This window comes from Bos indicus, chromosome 21 (assembly GCF_029378745.1).
Source record: "Bos indicus isolate NIAB-ARS_2022 breed Sahiwal x Tharparkar chromosome 21, NIAB-ARS_B.indTharparkar_mat_pri_1.0, whole genome shotgun sequence".
NCBI classification, from domain to species: domain Eukaryota; kingdom Metazoa; phylum Chordata; class Mammalia; order Artiodactyla; family Bovidae; genus Bos; species Bos indicus.
The window spans coordinates 31,478,928-31,491,272 of record NC_091780.1 but is presented as its reverse complement, the minus strand read 5'-3'; the positions used below and the strand labels follow the sequence as shown (position 1 = coordinate 31,491,272).

The 12,345-nt window shown below is 36.7% G+C and overlaps 1 protein-coding gene across 2 annotated transcripts in view; it reads right to left on the bottom strand.

Moving 5' to 3' along the window:
- Positions 1-423: 423 nt before the first annotated feature.
- The window catches only part of UBE2Q2 (ubiquitin conjugating enzyme E2 Q2), a 62,520-nt gene continuing 50,598 nt past the window's right edge, over positions 424-12,345 (bottom strand). For both annotated transcript variants that reach the window (XM_019983832.2, XM_019983831.2), the window contains 4 exons: positions 8,683-8,731; positions 8,153-8,248; positions 4,168-4,234; positions 424-2,075 (listed from right to left, as the gene is read on the bottom strand). In XM_019983832.2, the coding sequence (XP_019839391.1) occupies positions 2,044-2,075; positions 4,168-4,234; positions 8,153-8,248; positions 8,683-8,731 (244 nt within the window). In that variant the 3' untranslated portion in view covers positions 424-2,043. The remainder of the gene's footprint in view (positions 2,076-4,167; positions 4,235-8,152; positions 8,249-8,682; positions 8,732-12,345) is intronic.

Below are 12,345 nucleotides of genomic sequence, written 5' to 3'. Positions count from 1 at the left end.
CATTCAAGTCTATCCAAAGATAAAACCAACACAGAACGATCTCAAAGCAGCAGAGGTACTACGCCTGGAGTTTTCCTACCTCTGTACTTCTTGTATGTGAGAAATTGACAATTGTGTGAAGAGGCTATGGGTACACTGAACAGGGAACAGATTACTGTACCTTGGGGAATTAGGAAAGCGACGCAGAAAGTAGCACCTGAATTTATATTAAACAATCAGTGTGGGCAAGGGAAGAGGTTGAGGAAACCCTGAGTATGCCAAGTCTATACACACCAATTCTGGGTTTTCCAGCTTTCTCTTGTGAAATCAATCTACCTTAAGCCTCTCCTCACCCCATCCCACCATATATGATCCTATTCCAGAAACCCAACAGAGCCTATAGAAACTCAAAGAGTATCTGTTACAAAAGGAAAGTGAAAGAGGTTATTTTTTAAATGGTTCTTTATTCATAAACTTGATGCAAGTTTACAAAATTTACTGTACATTGCCAAATAAATCTGCAATGAAAAATAAAGTCCAACCCCCCGCCCCAAACCAAAAACCAAAGCATGCCAAATGTGCAGCTGTCAATCTGCTAGCCATCAGGATATTAAAGAATTCAATAATGTATTCAAGACTTAGCCTTAGGTTTAAGGAACTTTAATGCTTTAAAGAATTCTGCCTTGTCACTTGTTATCTGAGCAACTGGCAATCCAAATTGTATACAAATTAACCAAGTGAACAAGAATGCCAGAAAATCTTTTTCTACTATCCTCTTAACCAAAATAGGAAAAAAAAAGAAGAAAAAAAGGAAAAGAAATTAAACACAATAATGCAGAAGTGCCAAGTCTTTCAGATGTGGTTTACAAAGTTAAAAACTGAGTCTTAAAGCATAAGACACACTTTTGAACTTTGTAACTGGTTTGTGCAGAAAAAAATGTGCTTCTGGGTTTCTTTTTAAAAGTGCTTAATAACTAGAGTTTACTTTTAAATCAAATTTGGGTATATTAAAAAAAAAATCTATTACCAACCCAACAGGACTAATTCAGGTAAGGCAATAAAATGGAGAATACACTGATTTGAGTCTAGATTTTATAAAAGAATTAATATATGTAGAATTCCTATTAGTCTTTCAATGTAAAAGCCATTATTATGACTATAGAAAAAATTTAAGTCTCCAAATTAGATACTTTTTGTACTTAACTGCAGTTTTGTTCAAGAAGTCTTTGTGCCAATCACTTTATAAGATTATTAGTTTACAACTGATTGCAACATCCCGTTAATAAAATGGAAACGTAGAATGACTTAGTATTTTAAATAATTCAAGCTCTATACTTCAAGCTCTTCTTCATAAGAAATATTGAACCAACAAGAAGCAGATTCAGCTCAGCAAGACTCTGATGCCCCAGTGGAAATTACTGCGTACAAGCTGAATTGACACAGCCTTGCTTTGCTCTGCCTAAAAAGTTCAACTCAATTAAGAGCAAATCTTCGGGAGATAGTTCAGATCTTCATAGCCGTTAAAAAAAAAAAAAAAAGTTTAACAGTTTAACAAGTACATTTCCTGTCATTATTTTGGCAATATCATAAAATAGTTTTAACCTGAAAAAGCTACTGTGATTCAGAACACCTTAAATTTTCTAAACCAATATTAAACATTGATTAAACTTTATTGGCTTTAATGGAACAATATATTATAAATCCTCATAACACACGAGCTCAAAAATGGGAAATTTGCCCTCAAGTCATAACTTCAGTAACCTGATGCTGACTTGTCTGCTTAAGACGTTTCACCTTTAAGAAAGAGATGATTAGGAGTGGCCAGTATGTGTATTTATCAGAAAAAATACAGTAAAGGCCCCACTGCTCAGTCCAAGATACCTAAAATGAGAAAAATGGAAAGGCTGTAACTTATACTGGATCAGTTGACAGATTATCCACTAAAATATCTATTAGCTAACATCTTCGGTACTGCTGTTATAGGGGCACTCAAAGCTTGTGTCTGCATGTTGGAAAGATTTTCTTTAAAGCAACACTGGTCCAAGCATACAAAAGTCAACACATTTAGCCATCTTCCTTTGGAGGGGTGTACCAGCCTGAAAAAGAATGGGAAAAAAAAAAGTTAACATATTTTAATTCTTAAACCAGCTAGGAGAAGCGAAGGCAATGGCAACCCACTCCAGTATTCTTTGCCTGGAGAATCCCATGGATGGAGGAGCCTGGGAGGCTGCAGTCCATGGGGTCGCTAAGAGTCGGACACGACTGAGCGACTTCACTTTCGCTTTTCACTTTCATGCATTGGAGAAGGAAATGGCAGCCCACTCTAGTATTCTTGCCTGGAGAATCCCAGGGACAGAGGAGCCTGGTGGGTGCCATCCACGGGGTCACACAGAGTCAGACACAACTGACGTGACTTAGCAGCAGCAGCAGATACTTTCTCTACCCATAATTTTCTCTACTTGTAATTTCCCTGTTTAAACCTTCTTGTAAAAATTAAGCTTATACTTGGGTTGGTAACACAACATTCTAATATATTCACAATAGTTATTTTCTATGAATAAACTGTACTTGAATTTTCAAGGTGAGATTTCTGTATTAATGGCATTTCTACCTAAAGAGAAGAGTGTGGACTATTAGACAACAAACTAAGTTTTATATAGGAAACTGAACTAAAAATAACTGTCCCCCAAACAAAATCCTGGTATTTTAGAGTACGAGGGACTGTCATCAGTGCAATGATGTCATTTTGCCAGTGAGGGTGCCATCTCAGCAGGTGCCCTGATTAAGTGACTAAGCCCAAGATCAGATTTAGCAGCAGCAGGTTAACCAGAGTCCATCTCCTGAATCTGAATCTATTGCTCTTTCTTCAAAGCTAATTATACACAAACTTACACATTTTTGAATGCTGACTATAATGTCTAATTTAACAAAAAATAAGAGATAAGAAAAACGTGTTTCTCTGCTCAACAACAAGATAAGCTCTCTCTAAAAAGGCAAATGAGACTGAGACAAAGTACTGTTTGGTACGAAGCTGCCCTTCCAACAGTATAAATATACCAAGACTGTGGAGTGTCCACGTGCTTAATAAAGGAGCACATAGGCATCTCTGGGCCTGTTATTTTAGCGTGCTAGAGATGATTATTATGAAAACCCAGCTTTGTCCTCAAATTTTATCATTTCCCTCTTCAGAAGCTTGAAAATTGTTTTGAATACTATTCTTTCAAAAGTAAGCAGTCACTGCAAAAGCGACACGTTTGCTCTATCACTTAAATGAAAGTGAGCACACACAAAACACAAATATGAAGTCACAAGCTACCACATTCTAACTACAGAACACTTTACTGTAGATACTCTTGAAGAAAAACTACTTCCTGTCAATTAACCTCCTCTGCACAAAAATGCATCCATTCCACTACTCCAGCTACCTTGAATATCAGCACACTTGGTTATTAAGTGCTGCACACACACATAGCTTATCTCCTTCCTCACATTTGGTAAGACAGACATTATACCAACTTTAGAGATGAGAGAACTGAGGCTGAGAGGTAATGGGACTTGCTCAGGGCCCCAGAGCTAGTGAGTGACGCAAATGGCACCTGGTAATAGGTCCTGACTCCAAGTCTACTTCTTTGTCATCTCACTATTAGAGACAAAAACTCCAAACATGCCTTGTGAATACAAGAAAAATTGAAAATAAGTCCAATAAACTTTTGAAAGATATTTTTTTAAATTTACAATTCAAATATTTTTAAGTGTAGACTGAAGTTAGAACTTTTTTACTTGAATAAATAAATCTGCACAATTGTCAAAAAGCATTACGTGGTCTGAAAATGGTTGAGCAACTTGTTCATGATCCTGATTGCACTTACTCAGTATTAACAGCAAGAACTCCACCTTTAGAATTGCCTTTAACTCAGTTCCTATCCCAGTATCACACATTTCAAGTGAGTAAAGTGATTCATTCATCAATCTACTCAAAAACGTTTGACTCAGAGATTCCCAGGCCAAGTATTTAGGATACAAAGATTTTAAATGAAGCATGTGTATCCTCAAGTTAAATTTTTTCACTCTGGTAACCATACTTTGTAAGAAATTAAAGCAAAAACAGAAGAATAAAACAAAACAAGTAAACAGTACATTATGTAAAATTTCACATATGGCAATCAATACTTATTGAAGTAAACATACCATTTTTCTCATGTATCTGTACAATGGAATTATAAGATTGCTGGGCTCTTGCTAGATTATATTGATTCTGAAAGAGAATTATACATTTTATATAAAAACTGTAAGTAGATGAAAATCATTACAAATAATTGATGGATTATTTGCATCACTGCTGTACTTAACACAAGAAACCAAGTATTTCCATTTCAAAAATAAATTTCCCAATTTCATTATTCCCAACTATTTTAGAGGGATAACAAAACCAAAATTGTTTTCTAATAAAGATCTACAAAGTTCACAGTTCATTTTCTAAGTCCTCCTGCCACTGCACAAGTACAGTGCAGTGTACTTATGAATAAAGTTATGAATAAAGTTAAAGGATGTTGTTTGGATGCAAGGAGAATGTACATGTACATATATATATGTGTGTGTGTGTATATATATGTATGTATAACAAGCACTGCTGTAGAGCAGAAATTAAGACATTATAAATCAACTGTTACTTCAAAAAAGAAAAAAACATTTGTATCTAGAAATATAAAATCATAAATGTCCACTGACAGAAAACTCTTCCTTGTAACTTCCATCAAAAAACAAAAAAAGAAAGAAACTACAAAATACTGCCTTCAGGTAAGGAAACATTAGGCTTTAAGGACTATACATATGGATAACAATTTGAGTTAAACACCTGAAGAATGCCCATAAGTGATACCAAGTCACACTACTAAAGGAGTCTTCTTTTGTTAACCTCTACAGATTAGAATGTCTTCTAAGGGACCAAGTTTAGGATTGATTTTATTAATTTTATCCCCATAAGTACAACTTGCCTACATCTTAACTTCCAATTCTCCATCGTGGAGAATTATCATAAGCATTCTCCATAGTGGTTCACATCTATTATGTTATGTCACATAATTTTTTAATAAATTCATAGCATAAGAATGTGTATAAACACATTCCAAATGACAGCTTTCATTCCTACCTGGCCTGCTACCACTCAGTTCCTCCTCTCACCCACCTTCCTTCTTCCATTCGAATAAACTACTCTTATGAGTATCCCTGTATATCCTTAAGATTAAATAAGAAAATGTACAGCCTATTGTTATTAGTCACTGTCCCCTGCTTTTTCTAAGAAATGATAGCATGACCTAGAGTAAAAAATTATATCCTCCTGGTTAAATGAGACTTTTATCATTAAGTAGTCACTAATGCTTTGTTCCAAAATCACACTGTTTACACTGTTTACACAGCTAAATCAGCTTTGTCAGTGTATACAGGCAAACCTCATTTTACTGCACTTCACTTTACTGCACCTAGCAGATACTACATTTTTTTGTTGCTGTTTTTAACAGTCTGAAGATCTGTGACAGCCCTGCACCAAGCAAGTCTATTGGCTCCATTTTCCCCCAAGAACACTGGCTGACTTTGTGTGTCTGTGTCACATTTTGGCAATTTGAAATACTTCAAACTTTGTCATTACCATGTTTGTTACAATGATCTGGGATCACTGATTTTTGGTGTTAACCACTACAACTAGCTGAAGGCTCGGATGATGGTTAGCATTTTTTAGTAGTATTTTTAAATTAAGGCATGTACATTGTATTTTAGACATAATGCTATCACACACTTAGGAGACTGCAGTACAGTGTAACTGTTACACATACGAGGAAACCGAAAGTTCATGTGGTTTGCTTTACTGTGACCCTGGCCTTACTCAAGTAGTCTGGAACTGAACCCATAATATCTCCAAGGTATGCCTATACTGGTCTATCTCTATTATCTTCTTCCCTAAAAAAAATTCCATCTCTTTGTATCCTCACATGTTAAACATACCTCTTGTGACAAACTATAATAGGAGATTAAAAAGAATATATTCATAAATGTGTAACTGAGTCACTTTGCTGCACAGAAAAAAATTAACACTATAGATCAACTATATTTCCAAAAAACTTTAATAAAAATAAATAAATACACTTCTTAAAGACCACTTAATTCAAACTAACTGGTAACTTTTGTGCATTTATATTTGTTATGATTTATTTATTTGGATTTGCTTTTATAACTTCACTTTCTGATTTCTATTCCTCATTAAATATGATTTTATTATCTCCTCCTGGGATTCAAATAAGACATGTTTTAGACCTCATTCTGATCTGTACCTCCTAACTTCTGCTGTACTATCTATTCCTGGGTCCCTCTGTGCAACATTCTGAGTTATTTCTTCTAATAATTCTCTCTTCTGACGTCCAATCAGTTTCTCATTTTAACATTCTTCATTTCTATAGATTCTTTTCTCTGATCACTAGATATTACACATAAGTATTCATTTTCTCACAATTTTAATATCTGCTACTTCCAAAACTTCAAGCCTTTGTGACCCTGTGTCTCTTATTTGTTTCTGCCAGTTCTCATGTATGTTAGGTTGTCTACTTGGGTGCTTGTCATCTTTCACTGTCAAGTGAAAAAGCTGGCTTAAAACTCAACATTCAGGAAACAAAGATCATGGCATCCGGTCCCATCACTTCATGGCAAATAGATGGGGAAACAATGGAAACAATGACAGACTTTATTTTTGAGGGCTCCAAAATCACTGCAGATGATGATTGCAGCCATGAAATTAAAAAACACTTGCTCCTTGGAAGAAAAGCTATGACAACCTAAACAGCATATTAAAAATCAGAGACATTACTTTGCCAACAAAGGTCCGTCTAGTCAAAGCTATGGTTTTTCCAGTAGTCATGTATGGTTGTGAGAGTTGGACTATAAAGAAAGCTGAGCACCTAAGAATTGATGCTTTTGAACTGTGGTGTTGTAGAAGACTCTTGAGAATCTCTTGGACTGCAAGGAGGTCAAACCAGTCCATCCTAAAGGAAATCAGTCCTGAATATTCATTGGAAGGACTAATGCTGAAGCTGAAACTCCAATACTTTGGCCACCTGATGCAAAGAACTGACTCATTGGAAAAGACCCTGATGCTGGGAAAGATTGAAGGCAGAAGGAGAAGGGGATGACAGAGGATGAGATGGTTGGATGGCATCACCGACTCAAAGGACATGAGTTTGAGCAAGCTCCGGGAGTTGGTGATGGAGAGGGAAGCCTGGCATGCTGCAGTCCACAGGGACACAAAGAGTCGGACATGACTGAGTGACTGAACTGAACTGATCTTAATCTCTGAGAATCTTATAGTCTTAATTCAGAAATCCTTTCTTCTAAAGAGTTTTGGCATTTGCTACTGATGAGAACTGTGGATACAATTAACATGAGACCACTTTAGTCCCCTTAGAGAATCAATTTTCTGCTTCCTCTGTGAGTTAAGATTCCAGTGAGCTCGTGATTTGATGTGCAATACAGTAAGAAATACTTAGATTTAGTACTATTTGGATAGGTATTTAATACAAAATTCACAAGGAATTTTAGGAACATACAGAATTTTTTTTAAAATGTCAGGTAGGGATGATTTCCATCACACACTTTTCCAAAATATACTAACTTCAGAGTTTGTTTTGGTCTTAAGTGTCCACAGATAACTATAATTAGACATGAAAGATATTTCTGATATAGTAAGTGAATAAAGAACAGAACACGGTGGGTAAGAGCAGAGATTAACGGCCAGAATGTCTGGTTCCAATCCTCACTCTCCACCCTGACCTTAGATGAGTCACCTAACTTCTCTGTGCTTCAGTTTCCTCATCTACAAAATGAGGACAATAATAGTACCTACTTGTAGGTTATTAAGAGGATAGAAAGTTAATACCAATAAAAAGTTTAGATTAGAGCCTAGCACATATATGCTTACTAGGAGTTAACTATTACAATGGGATTTCAATTTGGGGAAGCATGTAACTACATATAATTTTTTATTCACTAGTATATATAAACCAATAATAAATTTTAAACCATAGACATATTTAATTATAGTAGAAATAACAAAGACTAAAAGAACAGGTAGAAGCTTCGTAACAGGAAAAGTATCTCATAGTTAATGCAACATTCTTAATAAAAGTACCTTATTTGCTCCAAACTGCACTCTGGCTTTGCCTTTAACTAAGGTGGCATTGATCTGCATGATGACCGATTCTATTGAATAGGCACTGCTCCAGCCCTATAGAAAGAAGAAAACACTCTCTAAAACACTGTGGTATTCCTGATTCTCACTCAGGAAAGCTTAAGAAAATGGCATATAACAACTTAGTAGTATCAAATTTATGTTAAGTTTGTAGTCAAGGAGTAGAAGTTGGACCATTTCCAAAATCTCACAAAACAAAGAAAGCTGTGTTGTAAGAGCAACAAATGAGCAAATTATAACATACATCACTCTTATTGCCCATTCTAGCATAGATTAAGCACCAAGTACAATGTCATTTTACTGGTTTAAATAGCTTTCATTATTAAAATAGGTGCTATTAGCAAAAATAAAAAATTATTTTAAAGTGGGTACTATTACAAAGAGCTCTCTGTCCACTTAGAATCTAATTTACATAATTAAAACACTCTACAGAGGTTGAAATACTTGAGTGCCATAAGAAAAACAGTCACCTGTTTTGTGAGTAGTTCCATGCACAGTGCTCCACCACCCAACACGTACCTTAAAAAGAAAAAGGAATCATACAAAATTCTCTAGATCTTGGTATTCTTTCTTCAGTTTTTAAAGTATCACTACTAAGAAAGCATGCATACAAGTAAAGATTAAAAGATAACATGCAAAAATGAAAATAAGCTTTTAGGGTTACAGAACTATGGGTAATTCTAAAATTCTGATGTCATCATCTAAATGTCTTTTTTTAACTAAATAATGGTTCTTAACAACAGAACACTTGAAAACTTTTAAGGTATCAGAAACTAAGAACTTAGCCCTAAACATTCCAGAGAATGGGGGCAGGAGAAATCTTCCTTAAATGGTTTTCAACTGTTCTACTCATCTTAAAAGATTTCTCCAACATCATGTTAAATAGCCAAGAGCTTTTCCTTTGACAGCAGTGATGATTTTACCCTATCTATAGTAATGAACATCTGCATTTATAGTTAAAATATTTCTCATTCTGTTGTGAAGATCAAATGGTTCTGACCAGGGAGCCTCTCTGGAGCTCCCCTATTTCTCTTTCTAGTCCTGAGGACTCTTCTCTGAACCAAGGACAACTACAGGGGATTTCATTAGAAATCTCCATTAGATCTCCCTTAGAAATCATTATTTAGATCAAGATTCTTCAGCCTTTGACATTTTCTCAAAGTAACTCCTCCTTTAATGTTAAACTTTAAAACACATTAAATACCATGCCTAAAAATAAAAGGAATGGTAATTACAAAAGAAAAACTGTGGCAATCTTGAAAACACATAAGGTAGGACCACTGATTAGGTCTATGTGAAAACTGTGTCCACCACACGTTTTGTTTGTCCTCTGGGACTCTGCCCATGCCTTTCCCTTGCCTGAGATTCCTTCCACTGCCTACTCTCCCAAATGCCTGTTCTTCCTCCTGCCCCATAAAACTTGCCAAGACCATTCGAGCCTGTAAATTTTGCATTCTGGCTAAGCAAATGAATCCTTGTGTTGACTAAACAAAGTAACAGAGAAGTAAGGAATCTAAAAACTTCTACTGTAGACCACTAGTAATAATAGTTACAGTGGAATTACTCACTAACAGAAACTAGTCAATAACTCTCCCCTATTCTGGAGAATGTGGTCCACTGGAGAAGGGAATGGCAAACCACTTCAGTATTCTTGCCTTGAAAACCCCATGAACAGTACGAAAAGGCAAAATGATAGGATACTGAAAGAGGAACTCTCCAGGTCAGTAGGGGCCCAATATGCTACTGGAGATCAGTGGAGAAATAACTCCAGAAAGAATGAAGGGATGGAGCCAAAGCAAAAAGAATACCCAGCTGTGGATGTGACTGGTGATAGAAGCAAGGTCCAATGCTGTAAAGAGCAATATTGCATAGGAACCTGGAATGTCAGGTCCATGAATCAAGGCAAATTGGAAGTGGTCAAACAAGAGATGTCAAGAGTGAATGTCGACATTCTAGGAATCAGCGAACTGAAATGAACTGGAATGGGTGAATTTAACTCATATGACCATTATATCTACTACTGCAGGCAGGAATCCTTCAGAAGAAATGGAGTAGCCATCATGGTCACCAAGAGTCCAAAATGCAGTACTTGGATGCAATCTCAAAAACGACAGAATGATCTCTGTTCGTTTCCAAGGCAAACCATTCAATATCACACTAATCCAAGCCTATGCCCCAACCAGTAACGCTGAAGAAGCTGAAGTTGAACGGTTCTATGAAGACCTACAAGACCTTTTAGAACTAACACCCAAAAAAGATGTCCTTTTCATTATAGGGGACTGGAATGCAAAAGTAGGAAGTCAAGAAACACCTGGAGTAACAGACAAATTTGGCCTTGGAATACGGAATGAAGCAGGGCAAAGACTAATAAAGTTTTGCCAAGAAAATGCAATGGTCATAGCAAACACCCTCTTTCAACAACACAAGAGAAGACTCTATACATGGACATCACCAGATGGTCAACACCGAAATCAGATTGATTATATTCTTTGCAGCCAAAGATGGAGAAGCTCTATACAGTCAGCAAAAACAAGACCAGGAGCTGACTGTGGCTCAGATCACAAACTTCTTATTGCCAAATTCAGACTTAAATTGAAGAAAGTAGGGAAAACCACTAGACCATTCAGGTATGACCTAAATCAAATCCCTTATGATTATACAGTGGAAGTGAGAAATAGATTTAAAGGCCTAGATCTGATAGACAGAGTGCCTGATGAACTATGGAATGAGGTTCGTGACACTGTACAGGAGACAGGGATCAAGACCATCCCCATGGAAAAGAAATGCAAAAAAGCAAGATGGCTGTCTGGGGAGGCCTTACAGATAGCTGTGAAAAGAAGAGAAGCAAAAAGCAAAGGAGAAAAGGAAAGATAAGCATCTGAATGCAGAGTTCCAAAGAATAGCAAGAAGAGATAAGAAAGCCTTCTTCAGCAATCAATGCAAAGAAATAGAGGAAAACAAAAGAATGGAAAAGACTAGGGATCTCTTCAAGAAAATTAGAGATACCAAGAGGACATTTCATGCAAAGATGGGCTCGATAAAGGACAGAAATGGTATGGACCTAACAGAAGCAGAAGATATTAACCTAAGGTGGCAAGAATACACAAAAGAACTGTACAAAAAAGATCTTCACAACCCAGATAATCGCAATGGTGTGACCACTGACCTAGAGCCAGATATCCTGGAATGTGAAGTCAAGTGGGCCTTAGAAAGCATCACTACGAACAAAGCTAGTGTAGGTGATGGAATTCCAGTTGAGCTATTTCAAATCCTGAAAGATGATGCTGTGAAAGTGCTACACTCAATATGCCAGAAAATTTGGAAAACTCAGCAGTGGCCACAAGACTGGAAAAGGTCAGTTTTCATTCCAGTCCCAAAGAAAGGCAATGCCAAAGAATGCTCAAACTACTGCACAGTTGCACTCATCTCACACGCTAGTAAAGTAATGCTCAAAATTCTCCAAGCCAGGCTTCAGCAATACGTGAACCATTAACTTCCAAATGTTCAAGCTGGTTTTAGAAAAGGCAGAGAAACCAGAGATCAAATTGCCAATATCCGCTGGATCATGGAGAAAGCAAGAGAGTTCCAGAAAAACATCTATTTCTGCTTTACCGACTATGCCAAAGCCTTTGACTGTGTGGATCACAATAAACTGTGGAAAATTCTGAAAGAGATGGGAATACCAGACCACCTGACCTGCCTCTTGAGAAATCTGTATGCTGGTCAGGAAGCAACAGTTAGAACTGGACATGGAACAACAGACTGGTTCTAAATAGGAAAAGGAGTACGTCAAGGCTGTATATTGTCACCCTGCTTATTTAACTTATATCCAGAGTACATTATGAGAAAAGCTGGGCTGGAAGAAACACAAGCTGGAATCAAGATTGCCAGGAGAAATATCAGTAACCTCAGATATGCAGATGACACCACCCTTACGGCAGAAAGTGAAGAGGGACTAAAAAGCCTCTTGAGGAAAGTGAAAGAGGAGAGTGAAAAAGTTGGGTCAGAGCTCAACATTCAGAAAACGAAGATCATGGCATCTGGTCCCATCACTTCATGGGAAATAGATGGGGAAACAGTGGAAACAGTGTCAGACTTTATTTTTTTGGGCTCCAAAATCACTGCAGTTGGTG